Source organism: Centruroides sculpturatus, unplaced genomic scaffold (assembly GCF_000671375.1).
Source record: "Centruroides sculpturatus isolate CEXI.00-Female unplaced genomic scaffold, Cexi_2.0 scaffold138, whole genome shotgun sequence".
Taxonomy (NCBI): domain Eukaryota; kingdom Metazoa; phylum Arthropoda; class Arachnida; order Scorpiones; family Buthidae; genus Centruroides; species Centruroides sculpturatus.
In genome coordinates this window covers 918,490-937,867 of record NW_019384434.1, presented here as the reverse complement: position 1 = coordinate 937,867, position 19,378 = coordinate 918,490, and the positions used below count along the sequence as shown (strand labels likewise).

Genomic DNA, 19,378 nt, shown 5'->3' with positions numbered 1-19,378 from the left:
AAATAAATAATTTAATAAATAAATCAAGAACATACGCCCTGGATTGTCCTCCGTGTGACAAATCTGCCTGTCAACCTCACGGAAGATGCGTTGCCGGAGTGGTTAAAGACGTTTGTGGTTGTTGTGACGTGTGTGCAAAGGTGCGTAACTCTATATAAAAAAATGTGATTACATGTAAAAGTGGATAAATGCTTCTAAATATTATTTTTTAAATTTTTATTGCAGAAAATTGGCGAAGAATGTGGAGGACCCGACGATATGTATGGCAAATGTGCAAGTTGGATGGCGTGTATCAGGAGGCCACTCCCTCCTCCTGAAAACGTCGACATTAAAATTTGGCATAAAAATCAGAAAGGAAAATGTTTTCCCTTAGATAATAAGTAATTGTAAATAATCTTTGAATAAACTACACATGATTCAATCGATAAGGTCTATTTATCATACTGTGAATGAAAATTCATTTATTGTTTAGGGAAAAGACCCACAAAAAATTGAACCATCAATCCACAGATTGTGGATGAAGATGAAGAGGATTCTTTTCTAATTCAATCGAAGAAGTGAGGATTTCTAATTTAATAATTTAATATAGTTGTAAGCTTCTTGTCTCTAATAAATTAAATAAAATAATTATATCAAATAAGCAATTGGGGAAGATATAATAGGCTTACCAAGCTGCAATGGAGCCAATTAATCGAGATTACATCAAGAAAAGGAAACAAAATTTATTAATGGGATGTATTTCGGTATTCACTAGGTTCTCTGCAGCCAATACTACATAAATACAGATACAATTGTTGCACGTATCTGACAAAAGTAATTTATAATAATAATTATTGTTTCTAGAGTCAGAAAAATAAAATGGTTAAATTCGTCTGCGTTAAAAACTTAAATATTAATAAAGTAAACATTAATTAATATTTTGTTAGACACTAGTATTTGTCAAGGTCCATAAACGCAAGGTCTAGATACGATACCGTGATCTATGGCGGCAGTCGCCATATTGTGTCTTTTGTGTTCGTGTATACGGCATTTCTAGAGCGAATTTGGTTATTTGTTTTTTTCCCATCTCAATTAGTTGAATTTCTTTTTATCTATTTTNACGTTTCTAAATATTATATTCTTTATTATTACTGTAGAGAATAGGCGAGGAATGCGGAGGACCCGACGATATTTATGGAAAATGTGCGAGATGGATGTTGTGCGTCGGGCCATTCCCTCCCCCTAAAGATGTCAAAGATACCGAAACTTGGTACAAAAACCAGAAAGGAAAGTGTAAGCCCCTCAGAGGTTAAATAATTCTGTTCATATAATTGTAATTTTTGTTTAAATAAAGTAAATATCTTTACAATTAGCCTCATTATTATCATTTATCTGCGTACATAAAGTACGGTATAAAGTAACAATACTCACACTTCTTAAGGTTTGTATATAAGAGAAATTATATATAATTTACGTAACGACTTTAAAACATTCCTCGCTTCTTCCGGCTATCTTCATTTTTTTCGGAAATTTTCTATTAAATGATTCGCCATTCAACGGAATTAAAAGATTTAAATTATTTATTTTGAGCCTTTGTATAATTTTCCAGACAAACAAACATACCGGAAAATTATTTCCAGCAATTTAAATCTATCTTTCTGTTAAGTTACTTGTGGAATAATATAATTTACAACAGAAGAAAAAGAAACGTTAAATAAAAAATTTTTATATTATAAAAAGTCAAATAAATGCTTAATTTTGAGGGTAGAGAGGAGTTTTATAATATATTATTAATGCTAATAACGAGTAAAATCTTCATTAAGTTCGTCTTCACGCCAGATACTACACACGGTTTCTCTCTATCTCCACTTCCCCTCGACCTTTAACCACAAAAATTTAACAGCATCGAGCCCCCTAATACGTAAACTTCCCTGAAAAATTTCAAAAACTTTTGACAAAAGAGACAGGAATTATTAAGGTTCAAACAAGGTGAACGAAATCGTGCCCCCCACACACTAACATCAATAGATATAATTTTTTCACAATTTAACCTTGATAAAATTACTGATAAATGCTTCTCGAGTATAAACGTAGTCAAATTTCTTAGTTTCTTCACTTAATTCCTCTTCAGGTAAGTTTTTATTAGTTATAATTAAAAACTTTACCTAACATAACAGAACGAAGTCTTTCTATGCTCTTCTTGGCTCTGGCCTGCTGCACAATTGCATAAGTAATCAATTATTACTTAATATATAGTTTATTTACAGGTTTAAAACGTTTTTAAATAAATAATTTGATGAATAAACGAAGAAAAATTGTTTTCTTTGTGACAAATTTCATGTGAATTGCTGGAGTAGTTCAGGACGTTTGTGACTGTTGTGACGTGTGTGAAAAGGTACGTAAGTAACGTAACTCTATAAAAATATGATTATATACATTTAAAGATGTGAATTAACGTTTCTAAATATTATTTTCTTAATTATTATTGTAGGAATTAGGCGAAGAAGGACCCAAAAATATACATGAGAGCGAGACGATATGCGTCAGATCAGATCGTTCCCTTCCTTTGGTAAACATTTTCTAACTTGTTAGAAAACCCAGAAAGGAAAATGTATGCACGTCACAATTAGAAATAATAGCGAATAAAATATAGATCCTTGAAACGTAGTTAATTTGGAAAGTAACAATTGGTTAATATGTAAAGAGTAAAGCATTCATCCTCCCACATCCTATTGGTTACAATGTAAATAAAAATTTTGAAACTCGACTCCTTCCTTTAACCTCTTTGACACAATTGATGCAGCCGTAAACATTTTAAAGTAAATTAAAATATTAGTAATTATTCAATCAACGCAACTTCCGTCTCTACTCTTAAGGAGTGTTGCATATTTTTCTAATTTCTTCCTTTTAAGATGATGCTGGAGATGGTTTAGAAAGGACCAAAAAAAATCAACATCTGACTAATTTATAACGTTAATTATTTAAAACAAAGCGTAAATTTAGTGCTTAAAGATAATAATTAAGTTAAATTAAATGGGAAAATACCATATCAATTAAGTTTCGTAATTCTAAGAAGCTAACTTCAACCAGACCGACGACGTCAAATATGCACTTAACTGATAAGTTACGTCACATTTTGGCATCCGGAATGTTTATTACGTGATGCTTAACAATATAAAAATCAAACTTTAGTATAATCAAAGAAGGAAGAAGATGTGGCTCGGTTTTCTCTGCATACTAAGCTTCGTTGCAAGGTAAATCCTATCACCTAGACTGATATAGCGATATTATAACTAGTTATACCTTTTAAATATGATAATTTATATAAATATATAGACAAATATTAACTTTTAATACCCTAAATTTAAATATTAATCCGTAATTTAACATTATACATTTATATAATCGATAACTGATCCTAAATTATCACTTGATAAAGCATCACCTGGAGCATCATCACCATACTGTTAAATACAATTACTCTATTTGTAAGTTTTAATCGTTATTAGTTGATCCAATTATTTAATTAATCGAAATGAAATTTTTCTAAATTAATAATTAGAATATTTCGTTCGTTCAAAGTGAATCTTTTCTTCAGAATTAAAGGAAAAGGAAACAGGAAATAACTTTTGATATGTGATATCTCTTCCCTTCTTATAAGAAAAATATATCCTTCCTTTATAAAATAAGTTATATAATATATTTTTTTTAAAATATAATTTTCTTAGATATTATTTTCTTTTTTTATATTTTAATAAAACATTTTATTCCGAATAATGTGTAAATATTCCCTTCTACACTTAGATGTATTCTAAACCTTTTGTGATTTGATATACTTAACAGATAAAAATTAAGAATATTTAATTGTATTTTAATTAGAAACTACATTAACTAATTATTTATAAATGATGTTTAAAGGCAGTTTAACCCTCCTACTAATATCTTATAAGAGACTCTTTACCCTAAACCAAATTATATATTAATTTTTTAAGTCCCGTCTATCACCTATGTTATTCGACCCCACTGCGGGTCAGCCCCTCCTGTATGCTGGTATCTCGTGTTAATTAATGAATAATCAATTAATTTTTTTTATTTAGAAGAATGGAAAGAGCCCTTCCACCCTCCTAAATAAGTCGTCATCCTAGGATGAAGCACAAAACTGTTACTTGTTTATGTTAAGTAAATCCGGTACCGATTGCCAAATTCTTAAGTAGTTACTGTTGAATACATAACGAAAACATTGTAAGAAATATGTTATTTAACTCTGGAATTCGTTCACTTGATTATTTTTACTCTATTTTCCACTTGACATTGAGACTCCCACTTTAAAATCATAAGCTACGTATTGACTCTGATGCTCGAACGAAAATATTTCAACTTTAAGTGCTTCGTTACTAAATATTCCTTCTAATTTTGATTTTTTTTCTTGTTCCTGTTTGATAAATATATTGCAGAAAGTTTATTTGTACTTTAATTGCTACAATTTTCTTAGCCTTAAATATAATTTGACATAGTTTTATGAAGATATAAGTTGATGGATGATCTCTTGAAAAATCAAAATGGAGGCTTAAAATTAAAAATAATAAAAAAAAACGTTGGAAGAATTCAAATTATTTTTGTAAATATTAATAAATTTCAAATGTTTTCACTATTTATAAGTAATTTTAATATTATTTTTAATAAAATAAACGAAGTTTTATTCTTTCATACAAAGCGAAAGAAAATCTCTAACGAGGTTTGAAGACATCGACCATAACCATTTAGTTAATTTAATTACGTATTTAAATTACACAAAATTAATAATTTGATTGGGTAATTGGATTGTTTAAACCTAACACACTTTTTAATGTTAATGAGTCAGACCTAAATGAGTCATCCGTGAAATGCCAATTTCTTTAAGCGCTTTCCTCCGTCTTACTTGCAACACGCCAAGCAGCAAGAGCAGCATTTTATTTTACTACAACAGGGTTTAATGTTTTATTTTAAAATAAAATTGCTTTCAGGAATAAAATTAAGTAATTTCCTTAATAGTGCTTCCTTATACTGCGTGCCTTGTAAAGAAGTTACGTGCGATAGAGTGCCAAGCGACTGTCCCGTAGGAGTTACAAAAGATCCTTGTGGATGCTGCGGAGTTTGTGCAAAGGTAGGATCTTCGTATATCATATCGACACGCGAAATACTATATAATTATTCAATACACATGAATTTCTCTTGCAGAACCTGGGCGATCCTTGCGGAGGACCTTTTAATTCTTACGGAACCTGCGGAATCGATCTAGTTTGCGACTTGGGGGATTTTCCACCTAACGAAGATCCACGTGATTACGCCGATGCTCCTATCGGGAAATGCATCGTGGGTAGAAGAATGACAACTACCACTTCCACTCCCGACTTTACCGTTCCCGACATACTTCAATGAAAGTGGACAATATAATGGAGCGGGTGTCATTATTCTGTTTATATTATTCATCGAGCGTGTTGTAATTTTATTATTGCATTAGTAAGATGTCTGTATTGGAGTAATGTAATAAAAAAAATCATAATGTATAAATAAATATACTGTATTAACTAATACACTATTCATTAGTTTAGTAATGGCTTAGTTCTTATTAGTAAACAAGGACCAGATGTAAGTGTAAAGTCTAGTGTATAAACCAACGACATAATTACTATATCCAGAATCGGTTGAAAGTTAACGTAGAAACTAGCGCCGACGTTTGAAGTCAAAGAAAATTGGCGCCGCCATGACTGTCTAAGGCAGAAAGTGCCTATGCCGCAGAGGTTGTTGTATGTCGACTTACGGTAGCTATTTCTAGCGTAATTGCTATTTATTTAGACTCGACTGTACGGGAATTGTCATAAATTAGATATAGGCCTAGTTAATCTGGCACTATATCGTGGGTTGGCGATCAAAATCTCGTAACTCCTTCTGAAGAAATTTTTCTAGAGAAACATTAAAGTTCCTTCAGAAATCCTACGTTGAGTTTTATTTTTTACTTATGTATTGAATTAAGTTCGAAAGTTTTATTACGAGAGTTTTATAGATCAGGAAACGTGTTTCGTTATCCATAAATGCTGTAATTCAAACTTGAACATATATTAAAGTTACGGGGTTTTGATCGCTGACCGATGATATATGGTACCCCTTTTTTGTACGTAAAACGAACACACAATGGATATTTTCTTGACGGACTTCTTAAAAATAAGCAATACTTCGTTCGGTGGTTGACATCGATACGCCGTGACGACCAAGCAATAATAAGAGTTTTTTGCAGTCAGCACTTTGAACCTAACTGTTTTTACACAAAGAACGAATACATCTATTTGCATGAAACATCGGTTCCTACAAAGTTTGATTTTCCTCGGCATCTATAGAGACGGTCAGTAGTGCCACGGAGACCACTAAAGCAAACATCTTTGGCTAACACATGATGAATAGAGTGTGCAGTAGCAAGATGAAGCTCAAATGCCTGACCCACCATAATCAGGCGCATCGTGGTGTTATCATAAGACACGTGTACACGATTCTACAATATTTAATAATCCAGAATTATGTCTAAAATTTGAGAATAGAGTTACTCCTAAGCTTGGTTGGACTTTCTACGGATTGTATTGTATTGTATTGGATTAGTGGAATAAGGTTAATCATTAGATCCTATTTCCATGAATTAATAACAATGTTATTTGTTTAGTGTTTTTTAAGGTTAAAGCCTTAATGTGTTCCACATATAATAAGTTATGTTTTTATTCGATTTTTCAAATAATTTTTCTGTTTCGTATAACAAGACGTANTAAACCATTCATAATTTACACAATAATGATGGGGATGAGGGGCATTGGTCATTGAATCGATGGAAGAAGCGACGATTCCCGAATTCTGATTAAGTGTAACTAATTATAGAGCTGAAATTTGAAAAAAAAAATTCTAGACCTGTAAATTCCCGCTGTCGTCCATCCGCCTGTCTTTATTAATCTCGAGAACGGTACGACTCTATTGTTAAAAGAAAACTATGATGTACAGAGCAAGCCACTAGTCTACTAATTTGAGGTGGAGAGCGTATATTTTAAATTTTAAAAATATAATTAAAAATTGCAGCCTTACATTGTGACTATGTCACAATAAATAATTGCTCATAAATATTGGATTTAAATCTTTCCGAAGAGAAAAATATGAAAATTAATCGGGACACGGAGCGATTTCGTCGTACGGGCGTAGAATTGGGATGGAACGTTGCCTTCTTTTTGTAATTGAAAACTTTTTAATTAGCCTTAGTGTGTATAAGCCTTTCTTATTCTTTCTTTCCAGCAAGTTCAAGAATCTCCTTCAATTTGCTGGAAAAGGGAGATGATCCTAGCACATGTTGGGTGCGGACAGGCCATCCTTACTTTCGCTCGGTGTCTATTGCTTTGTTATTGTGTTTTGCTGTTTTCTTGGAACCCAATTTTCTTCAGGTTTGCTGAATGGCATCGGGGAAGAAGAACGTTGTCACTTCGACTCCCAAGTATCTTCAAATCCGACTCCTGGACCCCCATTCTTTTATTATCCACAATTATAATAGTAAACTATTATTTTTTTTTTACCTTTGAAAATCTCAGAATATTCTTTCAATTAAAATTTCATTTGTATTAATAATTATTAACGTATTAATTGTAATTAAACAAATTGTCAAAATGACCTTTAAGTAATGCCCGATATTCGGGAGTGTCCTTAATGATGGTTTCTCTATATTAACAAATTTGTGACTTTATTCAAATATGTCCTCGATGCTCTTCTTGGCTCTGACCTGCTGCATAATTGCGTATGTAAAGAGTTATTACGTAATATACACATTTAATTATTTGTTTACAGCGTTTTTTAAATAAATGATTTAATAAACTCACCAAGAACGTACACCCTGAATTGTCCTCTATATGACAAACCTGCGTGTCAACCTCACGGAAGATGTGCAGTTGGAGTGATTAAAGACGTTTGTGACTGCGGTGAAGTGTGTGCAAAGATGCGTAACTCTATAAACATATAATTTTATATGTTTAAAGATGTGAATTAACGTTTCTAAACATTATATTCTTAATTATTTCTGCAGACATTAGGCGAGGAATGCGGAGGACCAGGCGATATTTATTACAAATGTGCGAGATGGATGGTGTGTGTCAGGAGGTCATTCCCTCCTCCTAAAAACGTCGACATTAAAATTTGGCATAATAATCAGAAAGGAAAATGTTTTCCTTTAGATATGAAGTAATTGTAAATAATCTTTGAATAAATACTACATATGCTTCAATTATAAGACCTATTTACCATAGTATGAATGAAAAAAATTATTTATTGTTTACGGAAAAGACCCACAAAAAATTGGGTCTTCACTATGTCCTCTTCAGCCAATATTACATAAATACAGATACAATTGCAAAAAATTTATATTTAAGTTTTTTGCAATTGTTGTAGATATCTGACAAAAGTAATTTATAATAATAAATAGCAGATAAGCCCGGCGTTATTCAGGCAAAAAGTAACGATAGTGAAGATTAAGATAATTACATTATAGCCAATCTTACTCGATTTCACAGTATTCAACAATTAGGTCCCCCGTTTCCAGACTAATTAGAGAATTTTTACATGGGTTTAAAAATATGTTCTATNATAATTAAGTTAAATTAAATGGGAAAATACCATATCAATTAAGTTTCGTAATTCTAAGAAGCTAACTTCAACCAGACCGACGACGTCAAATATGCACTTAACTGATAAGTTACGTCACATTTTGGCATCCGGAATGTTTATTACGTGATGCTTAACAATATAAAAATCAAACTTTAGTATAATCAAAGAAGGAAGAAGATGTGGCTCGGTTTTCTCTGCATACTAAGCTTCGTTGCAAGGTAAATCCTATCACCTAGACTGATATAGCGATATTATAACTAGTTATACCTTTTAAATATGATAATTTATATAAATATATAGACAAATATTAACTTTTAATACCCTAAATTTAAATATTAATCCGTAATTTAACATTATACATTTATATAATCGATAACTGATCCTAAATTATCACTTGATAAAGCATCACCTGGAGCATCATCACCATACTGTTAAATACAATTACTCTATTTGTAAGTTTTAATCGTTATTAGTTGATCCAATTATTTAATTAATCGAAATGAAATTTTTCTAAATTAATAATTAGAATATTTCGTTCGTTCAAAGTGAATCTTTTCTTCAGAATTAAAGGAAAAGGAAACAGGAAATAACTTTTGATATGTGATATCTCTTCCCTTCTTATAAGAAAAATATATCCTTCCTTTATAAAATAAGTTATATAATATATTTTTTTTAAAATATAATTTTCTTAGATATTATTTTCTTTTTTTATATTTTAATAAAACAGTTTATTCCGAATAATGTGTAAATATTCCCTTCTACACTTAGATGTATTCTAAACCTTTTGTGATTTGATATACTTAACAGATAAAAATTAAGAATATTTAATTGTATTTTAATTAGAAACTACATTAACTAATTATTTATAAATGATGTTTAAAGGCAGTTTAACCCTCCTACTAATATCTTATAAGAGACTCTTTACCCTAAACCAAATTATATATTAATTTTTTAAGTCCCGTCTATCACCTATGTTATTCGACCCCACTGCGGGTCAGCCCCTCCTGTATGCTGGTATCTCGTGTTAATTAATGAATAATCAATTAATTTTTTTTATTTAGAAGAATGGAAAGAGCCCTTCCACCCTCCTAAATAAGTCGTCATCCTAGGATGAAGCACAAAACTGTTACTTGTTTATGTTAAGTAAATCCGGTACCGATTGCCAAATTCTTAAGTAGTTACTGTTGAATACATAACGAAAACATTGTAAGAAATATGTTATTTAACTCTGGAATTCGTTCACTTGATTATTTTTACTCTATTTTCCACTTGACATTGAGACTCCCACTTTAAAATCATAAGCTACGTATTGACTCTGATGCTCGAACGAAAATATTTCAACTTTAAGTGCTTCGTTACTAAATATTCCTTCTAATTTTGATTTTTTTTCTTGTTCCTGTTTGATAAATATATTGCAGAAAGTTTATTTGTACTTTAATTGCTACAATTTTCTTAGCCTTAAATATAATTTGACATAGTTTTATGAAGATATAAGTTGATGGATGATCTCTTGAAAAATCAAAATGGAGGCTTAAAATTAAAAATAATAAAAAAAAACGTTGGAAGAATTCAAATTATTTTTGTAAATATTAATAAATTTCAAATGTTTTCACTATTTATAAGTAATTTTAATATTATTTTTAATAAAATAAACGAAGTTTTATTCTTTCATACAAAGCGAAAGAAAATCTCTAACGAGGTTTGAAGACATCGACCATAACCATTTAGTTAATTTAATTACGTATTTAAATTACACAAAATTAATAATTTGATTGGGTAATTGGATTGTTTAAACCTAACACACTTTTTAATGTTAATGAGTCAGACCTAAATGAGTCATCCGTGAAATGCCAATTTCTTTAAGCGCTTTCCTCCGTCTTACTTGCAACACGCCAAGCAGCAAGAGCAGCATTTTATTTTACTACAACAGGGTTTAATGTTTTATTTTAAAATAAAATTGCTTTCAGGAATAAAATTAAGTAATTTCCTTAATAGTGCTTCCTTATACTGCGTGCCTTGTAAAGAAGTTACGTGCGATAGAGTGCCAAGCGACTGTCCCGTAGGAGTTACAAAAGATCCTTGTGGATGCTGCGGAGTTTGTGCAAAGGTAGGATCTTCGTATATCATATCGACACGCGAAATACTATATAATTATTCAATACACATGAATTTCTCTTGCAGAACCTGGGCGATCCTTGCGGAGGACCTTTTAATTCTTACGGAACCTGCGGAATCGATCTAGTTTGCGACTTGGGGGATTTTCCACCTAACGAAGATCCACGTGATTACGCCGATGCTCCTATCGGGAAATGCATCGTGGGTAGAAGAATGACAACTACCACTTCCACTCCCGACTTTACCGTTCCCGACATACTTCAATGAAAGTGGACAATATAATGGAGCGGGTGTCATTATTCTGTTTATATTATTCATCGAGCGTGTTGTAATTTTATTATTGCATTAGTAAGATGTCTGTATTGGAGTAATGTAATAAAAAAAATCATAATGTATAAATAAATATACTGTATTAACTAATACACTATTCATTAGTTTAGTAATGGCTTAGTTCTTATTAGTAAACAAGGACCAGATGTAAGTGTAAAGTCTAGTGTATAAACCAACGACATAATTACTATATCCAGAATCGGTTGAAAGTTAACGTAGAAACTAGCGCCGACGTTTGAAGTCAAAGAAAATTGGCGCCGCCATGACTGTCTAAGGCAGAAAGTGCCTATGCCGCAGAGGTTGTTGTATGTCGACTTACGGTAGCTATTTCTAGCGTAATTGCTATTTATTTAGACTCGACTGTACGGGAATTGTCATAAATTAGATATAGGCCTAGTTAATCTGGCACTATATCGTGGGTTGGCGATCAAAATCTCGTAACTCCTTCTGAAGAAATTTTTCTAGAGAAACATTAAAGTTCCTTCAGAAATCCTACGTTGAGTTTTATTTTTTACTTATGTATTGAATTAAGTTCGAAAGTTTTATTACGAGAGTTTTATAGATCAGGAAACGTGTTTCGTTATCCATAAATGCTGTAATTCAAACTTGAACATATATTAAAGTTACGGGGTTTTGATCGCTGACCGATGATATATGGTACCCCTTTTTTGTACGTAAAACGAACACACAATGGATATTTTCTTGACGGACTTCTTAAAAATAAGCAATACTTCGTTCGGTGGTTGACATCGATACGCCGTGACGACCAAGCAATAATAAGAGTTTTTTGCAGTCAGCACTTTGAACCTAACTGTTTTTACACAAAGAACGAATACATCTATTTGCATGAAACATCGGTTCCTACAAAGTTTGATTTTCCTCGGCATCTATAGAGACGGTCAGTAGTGCCACGGAGACCACTAAAGCAAACATCTTTGGCTAACATATGATGAATAGAGTGTGCAGTAGCAAGATGAAGCTCAAATGCCTGACCCACCATAATCAGGCGCATGGTGGTGTTATCATAAGACACGTGTACACGATTCTACAATATTTAATAATCCAGAATTATGTCTAAAATTTGAGAATAGAGTTACTCCTAAGCTTGGTTGGACTTTCTACGGATTGTATTGTATTGTATTGGATTAGTGGAATAAGGTTAATCATTAGATCCTATTTCCATGAATTAATAACAATGTTATTTGTTTAGTGTTTTTTAAGGTTAAAGCCTTAATGTGTTCCACATATAATAAGTTATGTTTTTATTCGATTTTTCAAATAATTTTTCTGTTTCGTATAACAAGACGTAGAGCGTCTTGGACAGAGCAAGCATTTCTGAGTTTACACGCGAGGCATCAATTATATAAAGAATAAAAATTATTATTATTTATTTTTTAAGTAATTATTTCGACGTGAAAAAACCAATAATTTAAAATTAATACATACAGTATTTTACGTATTTATAATTAAATTAATTAAATTTATAGGCATAAAAGTTTAGTTTAAATTTCGAAAATCAGATGGCGCTGTATAGAATCTTATTTTAATGATGCCAGATGTAAATAATTGTGTGTATATTTTAAATATTGGAATTTTGACATTTTTAATATTAGATTTTTTCTTTTTAAAATTAAAATAGATTAAGTATTTTACACTTAAATTAATTAATTTATATAATATAATCCTAAATATAAAAATTACGTCAACAATTGTCATTTATGATTAGTCGAGAGCATGTCACGTGATAACTGGAAGCCATTTTTTTCTGTTCGAATGCTGGCTAAAGGTCATTGTTGTTAGTGTATTAAATCTTGTTCCTTAATTATTGTTCCGTAATATTCAAAATCACATTTCTCTGTTTATATTTTTTACTTACACGAGCAAATAACTGATGCAATATAAATAAAGTGAATTATTATGTATCCATATTTAATATAAATTTCATCTGTTTTATTAAACTGAAAGCGATATTAATACTTTTATTTATTTTCTTCATTTAATAGGTATAACTTTAACGAAAGTTTTACATTACGTAGACACAGAACAGATGATAACTTGTGTGACGTCTGACGTTTTGCAACTTCCTGTTACGTATGTTACGTGAGCGGAAACGTTACTGACAGCCTGTATTTAACATCTCCTAAGTTATAAGCATGCAGTCACGGTGGAAAACGGATTTTTATAAAGATGTTGTATGATTTGAGCAGGGATTTTTTTTTGGCAAGGGATTTTTTTTTTTGGCATCTTACCTTAAACAATTGGAAAACAAATAAACCTTCACTGAAGATTAGAAATTGGAGAGTTTTGGGTATGATGTTCAGTCATTTATCGTGACATCACAATCCACAATCGTATAGATCTTCGTACAGAAGGTATTCTAGAAGTTACCAGACATCGCGAATAGATCTTGAAACCATTTATGCTTATGAAGGATAATGAAGAGTAGGCTAATGTTATGCTTGATGGATTAACATGTCATAAGTAAAATCATAATCCGTATAGATTGGCAACACGTATTACCCTGTTTAAATCCCATTGAACACATTTAGAGCATTGTAGAAAGACTCATCTGTTAAGTCGCTCAAGCCATACTCGAAAGCCTTATATACAGCATGCCAAATTATTGTATTGTCATTCGAGGTGATCACAAAACTTATTGACTTTTAAACATTATTTTATAGTATATCAATTGACGATAGCTACCCGATTTCGTGTTTCCTGTAATGGCGTCGTAAAACGAGCCGTTTTTTTTATATAGTTTAAATTCAATGTCATACGTTAAGATTACGTATGTGAAAATGGTATATAATACAAGGTATATAATAAAAATATGCGTTATTTTAAACAATTTATAAAGTAAAAAAGGTCTTTAAAAAATTCTATCATTTGTAAAGATGCAGTCGTAAAGCGAGGGTCTTTGATTTATCCATTAATTGAGGAAATAAAAAGTGTTATATTGTAATTTTTATAGTCACTTTTTCGTTAATATTTTAATATATTGAATAAGGCAGAAAGTGCCTATGCCGCAGAGGTTGTTGTATGTCGACTTACGGTAGCTATTTCTAGCGTAATTGCTATTTATTTAGACTCGACTGTACGGGAATTGTCATAAATTAGATATAGGCCTAGTTAATCTGGCACTATATCGTGGGTTGGCGATCAAAATCTCGTAACTCCTTCTGAAGAAATTTTTCTAGAGAAACATTAAAGTTCCTTCAGAAATCCTACGTTGAGTTTTATTTTTTACTTATGTATTGAATTAAGTTCGAAAGTTTTATTACGAGAGTTTTATAGATCAGGAAACGTGTTTCGTTATCCATAAATGCTGTAATTCAAACTTGAACATATATTAAAGTTACGGGGTTTTGATCGCTGACCGATGATATATGGTACCCCTTTTTTGTACGTAAAACGAACACACAATGGATATTTTCTTGACGGACTTCTTAAAAATAAGCAATACTTCGTTCGGTGGTTGACATCGATACGCCGTGACGACCAAGCAATAATAAGAGTTTTTTGCAGTCAGCACTTTGAACCTAACTGTTTTTACACAAAGAACGAATACATCTATTTGCATGAAACATCGGTTCCTACAAAGTTTGATTTTCCTCGGCATCTATAGAGACGGTCAGTAGTGCCACGGAGACCACTAAAGCAAACATCTTTGGCTAACATATGATGAATAGAGTGTGCAGTAGCAAGATGAAGCTCAAATGCCTGACCCACCATAATCAGGCGCATGGTGGTGTTATCATAAGACACGTGTACACGATTCTACAATATTTAATAATCCAGAATTATGTCTAAAATTTGAGAATAGAGTTACTCCTAAGCTTGGTTGGACTTTCTACGGATTGTATTGTATTGTATTGGATTAGTGGAATAAGGTTAATCATTAGATCCTATTTCCATGAATTAATAACAATGTTATTTGTTTAGTGTTTTTTAAGGTTAAAGCCTTAATGTGTTCCACATATAATAAGTTATGTTTTTATTCGATTTTTCAAATAATTTTTCTGTTTCGTATAACAAGACGTAGAGCGTCTTGGACAGAGCAAGCATTTCTGAGTTTACACGCGAGGCATCAATTATATAAAGAATAAAAATTATTATTATTTATTTTTTAAGTAATTATTTCGACGTGAAAAAACCAATAATTTAAAATTAATACATACAGTATTTTACGTATTTATAATTAAATTAATTAAATTTATAGGCATAAAAGTTTAGTTTAAATTTCGAAAATCAGATGGCGCTGTATAGAATCTTATTTTAATGATGCCAGATGTAAATAATTGTGTGTATATTTTAAATATTGGAATTTTGACATTTTTAATATTAGATTTTTTCTTTTTAAAATTAAAATAGATTAAGTATTTTACACTTAAATTAATTAATTTACATAATATAATCCTAAATATAAAAATTACGTCAACAATTGTCATTTATGATTAGTCGAGAGCATGTCACGTGATAACTGGAAGCCATTTTTTTTGTTCGAATGCTGGCTAAAGGTCATTGTTGTTAATGTATTAAATCTTTTTCCTTNTTTATAAATCTTTTATTTTATAAAAGGCAAAAAGAAAGAATTTAAATTACTTTTCCTAGTTTTGTTTAACTCGTTTTCTATTTTTATAACGAAAAGACACGTGATTTTTTGTATAGAATAGTTATTTGTATAGAATTCTTGATATTTAAGATAAGAGAGCGAGTTTTAAGTGAATTATTCTTCATAAAATTCCGAATTAAATTGTAAAAAATGTATGAAAATATTAAACATTTCTGGTCATTTAACTTAAAAGGCTAAAATATTCAGAAATCAGTTGCGTAACTTTCTCGGCAAGAGTTAAAATTGTGTGTGGCGCTATCTGTTACGATATTTCATTAAAAATGGCTTTTTATATAATTATTATTAATATAAAATGACAGAAAGCTTTATCAAAATTTTCATTTTATAAGAATTATAATCAGTAATAACGAGTAAAGTATAATCACTCTACTCGAGATATGACACATGACTCCTCTATCTCCTCATCCCTTCGACCTTTAACAACCAAAATTTAATAGCATTAATGTTTCTTACACACAAACCTCTCTGCAAAATTTCAGAAAGTTTTGACGAAAGGAAAAGGAGCTATTAAGTTTTAAATTGGGTCAACAAAACTGTCTTTCTCCCCTACATACATATACAAACATACTAACATCCATACGTACAGAAAAACCCCCAAATTTTTTTGCATTCCTCGACGTCTCGAGGTCCAGAGTCCAAAAATGTAAAATATTCTTTTAGGGGATCATTTTTCTGACCGATTTCCACCCTTCCTCTCTGTTATGTAACAGCTGGGAAAGTAAAATGCAAGAAAAAAAATATGTGTAAAAACGTGAGAATTTTCGTTTTAAATCGGTTTTTGGAGCAGTTAAATTAAAACATTTATAATATAAAATATATTTAAATTAAATTTTAATTTATTCTTTATTAAAATACAAAAAAATAGTTTAATTAATTAAAAAATAATTGCGTTTTTTCCTTGCTGATTTGCAAACACCTACAAGCATACGATCTCTTTTCACGCACTCCAATCCTCTACCGCATCTTCCAGTCCCTCCCCAAACTCCTCCGCATCTTTCGTTTAAGGACTGTAAATAATAAAATTCTGTATAATTACTGTTTAATCTTTACAGTTATTGTAATTACTCTGATAAATATATATCAAGCGTACTTACTTTAGCACATATGTAGCAACAACCGCATACATCCTTCGTTAAACCCGCTTTACAACCCACAGGATCGGAGCATTTACCCTCACAAGGAGCGCACATTAACGTACATACACTAAAATAAACACGAAAGGAGAGTGTCTTAATCACAATTAACTGGTAAAATATACAGTTAAGTGAATTATAACCCCATTAGCTTCAAGTTTAAGAGGCTCTGAACGTTCGAAAAGCACCAAATTAAGTTTAACACGCGAGGCCTCGTAGAGTGAGGTTATAAGCTTGTATGTAAATTCTACTGTTCAGTTTGTGATAATAAGCTTCTTATTCAGTTATAAATAGTAAAATATATAATAAATCTCTAAACTTACCATTGAAAAATAGCTAATAATATGAGAAAGAGTAAGGTTTTCATCTTTAACTTCTGTACTTTTGAATGTATTATTTTTCGATATATTAAAAAATACATTGCATCAATATCCTGCAGAAAATTTCTAAAGAAATTTCGTAACTTATTACGAAAACTATCGACCGAAATAAGAGTCCTACTGCGAATTTTAAGTCTCGTTAACACGTCCTAACTTTAAATAATTCCTTTCAATTAATGAAAAGGATTCTCCACGTCACTACACTAAAACACAATTACCTACAGTTTAAATTAATTTTTTTGTATATGTAAGCATAAAAAAAACTCACAATAATTAATTTAATTACATATTTTAATGTTTTAAGTAATTAAAAATTACATTAAAATTTAATTATATTTGAAAATTAATTAAATATAATTTAATTTTTTAAACATACTCGAATACCGAACCGATGGAATTACACTGGTTATAAGTTATTTAAATGATGAATTATGATAAAAATAGGTTAATTATTAACATTATTTAATAGATAAACAGTATTTTATATCGATTATTTTAATTTTTTAATCAGAAATTACATAAAAACTGAATTTTTATGCTGTTATAAATCGCGGATGCAGACTCCTTCAGCTTGCCATTTTTGATCTTCTGGTGTATTCTCTGGTTTTATACAGCTGAGTCCTTTAGCACAACGTCCAGAAGTTTCCCAAGGACCCCCACATTTCTCATTTAATGCCTAAAGTATTTAAAAAAATTAGAAAAAAAACAGAATTAAAAGTTACTTAGATCTACAAGAGAGGATGTTGTTGGAATTTATTGCTATAAGTAATTAATATCCTATTGTTTTATGATATAAATAACTGTAGATAATTCAAGGTAATCGAGAGGAAAAAANTCAGGAACGATTTTCTTGGAGGTTGACTCACTTGAACTAGACTAAACAGTTGCTCATTCGCTCAAATTTTTATTATATATAAAGTATTTTATTACAGAATTTATAAAACTATTTCATTTTTAATTTAATATAATCTGAAAAATATTTTATTTATAAATATTTAATAATAAACAGCATCATCTTTCCATTCTTGATTCTCTGGATACAGCATCATCTCTCTAATTTATCTTTCAAATGAACTACATTATTGTCTTCATAAAAGGAAAATGTTATGTGCGTTATTTAATTTCTTTTTATTTTAATTCGAGGAAACGACTTTAATTAGATTAATTAATTTTATTTCTTATACAATAACCTAGTTTTCATCATAACTGTATTCATTATATTTAACGGAACAGAACCTTTATAAATAATACTATACTTATGGGAAATTTAGCTTTAATTTACATAATAAACTTTTCTTTAAAAAAATAAGATTTATAAAGCGAACTACTCTATATAATAAGCTCAATAAATAAGCTTCACTTTACATAGCGAGTTTTGTTAATAATATTTTACACTTTTTAACTCGAATTCGTGAATTTAAAAATAAAATATTCTTTAGAAATACTTAATTATCCTTTGAATTTAAATATGTCAGAAAATATTATAAAAGGTAATTTTTTATATATATTTTATAATACATTATAGAACGTACCTGTAAATTAACGTGAAGAATATTGCTAATCGTAGCAGCTTATCCGACATTTTGAGTGCAAATAACACCGTATCGAACTGTAATTTATCTTTTACATGTACATAAATGTTTATCAAATTATCAACATTTATATACAGGTGTTATATATATTTTTAATTATATCAGAACCAGAATAACAACGTCAATGACAAAGTAACAACGAGTTCTGAAAACAGAACCAGTAAACATTTTGAAATGAATATTACAAAACAATTAATAAGATACGATAACCGTAATACATTTTTTAAACATATTTACACGTTAATAAATAAAGTTACACCCTTTTTTACATTATAATTTAACCCCATTTAGCTCCAATTCGAATATTTAAAAGTGCGCATTATACACGATATTCGGCTTTTAAATGGTATAAAAATAAAGTATATTTAATTATAGAATTTTTAAAATATCTTATTATTTAATAACAAGATTTATAAATAAATAATTAAGGATAGAAAATAAGATTTTGATATATTTATATTTAAAAAAATTTTTTTTCTCTCCCCTCTTTCTCTCTCTCTCTCTCTTTTCTTTTGGTCTTCGTAGGAAGTAATTAAAAATAATGTATTACATAAT

The 19,378-nt window shown here is 30.2% G+C and overlaps 4 protein-coding genes across 4 annotated transcripts; 3 read left to right on the top strand and 1 right to left on the bottom strand.

Annotated features, from left to right (window-relative positions):
• Positions 1–20: 20 nt before the first annotated feature.
• On the top strand, positions 21–463 carry LOC111619821 (venom protein 302-like; the record flags this gene model as incomplete). Its single annotated transcript, XM_023361641.1, has 2 exons — positions 21–140; positions 226–463. Coding segments are annotated over 2 exons (279 nt in total), but the record flags the coding sequence as incomplete, so codon positions are not given.
• Positions 464–2,919: 2,456 nt separating this feature from the next.
• LOC111619861 (venom protein 302-like) lies at positions 2,920–5,515 on the top strand. The gene is made up of 3 exons (XM_023361683.1): positions 2,920–3,233; positions 5,011–5,122; positions 5,197–5,515. The coding sequence occupies exons 1-3, from the start codon at positions 3,193–3,195 to the stop codon at positions 5,395–5,397; spliced, it is 354 nt and encodes a 117-aa protein (XP_023217451.1). The 5' UTR covers positions 2,920–3,192; the 3' UTR covers positions 5,398–5,515.
• Positions 5,516–8,706: 3,191 nt separating this feature from the next.
• Positions 8,707–11,157, top strand: LOC111619860 (venom protein 302-like). Its single transcript, XM_023361682.1, has 3 exons — positions 8,707–8,858; positions 10,636–10,747; positions 10,822–11,157. Exons 1-3 carry the CDS (start codon positions 8,818–8,820, stop codon positions 11,020–11,022), a joined length of 354 nt encoding a protein of 117 aa, XP_023217450.1. The 5' UTR covers positions 8,707–8,817; the 3' UTR covers positions 11,023–11,157.
• A 5,401-nt stretch (positions 11,158–16,558) lies between these two features.
• On the bottom strand, positions 16,559–17,758 carry LOC111619832 (venom protein 302-like). The gene is made up of 3 exons (XM_023361650.1): positions 17,175–17,758; positions 16,813–16,921; positions 16,559–16,725 (listed from the first exon to the last, which is right to left on the bottom strand). Exons 1-3 carry the CDS (start codon positions 17,270–17,272, stop codon positions 16,585–16,587), a joined length of 348 nt encoding a protein of 115 aa, XP_023217418.1. The 5' UTR covers positions 17,273–17,758; the 3' UTR covers positions 16,559–16,584.
• Between the last annotated feature and the right edge of the window lie 1,620 nt (positions 17,759–19,378).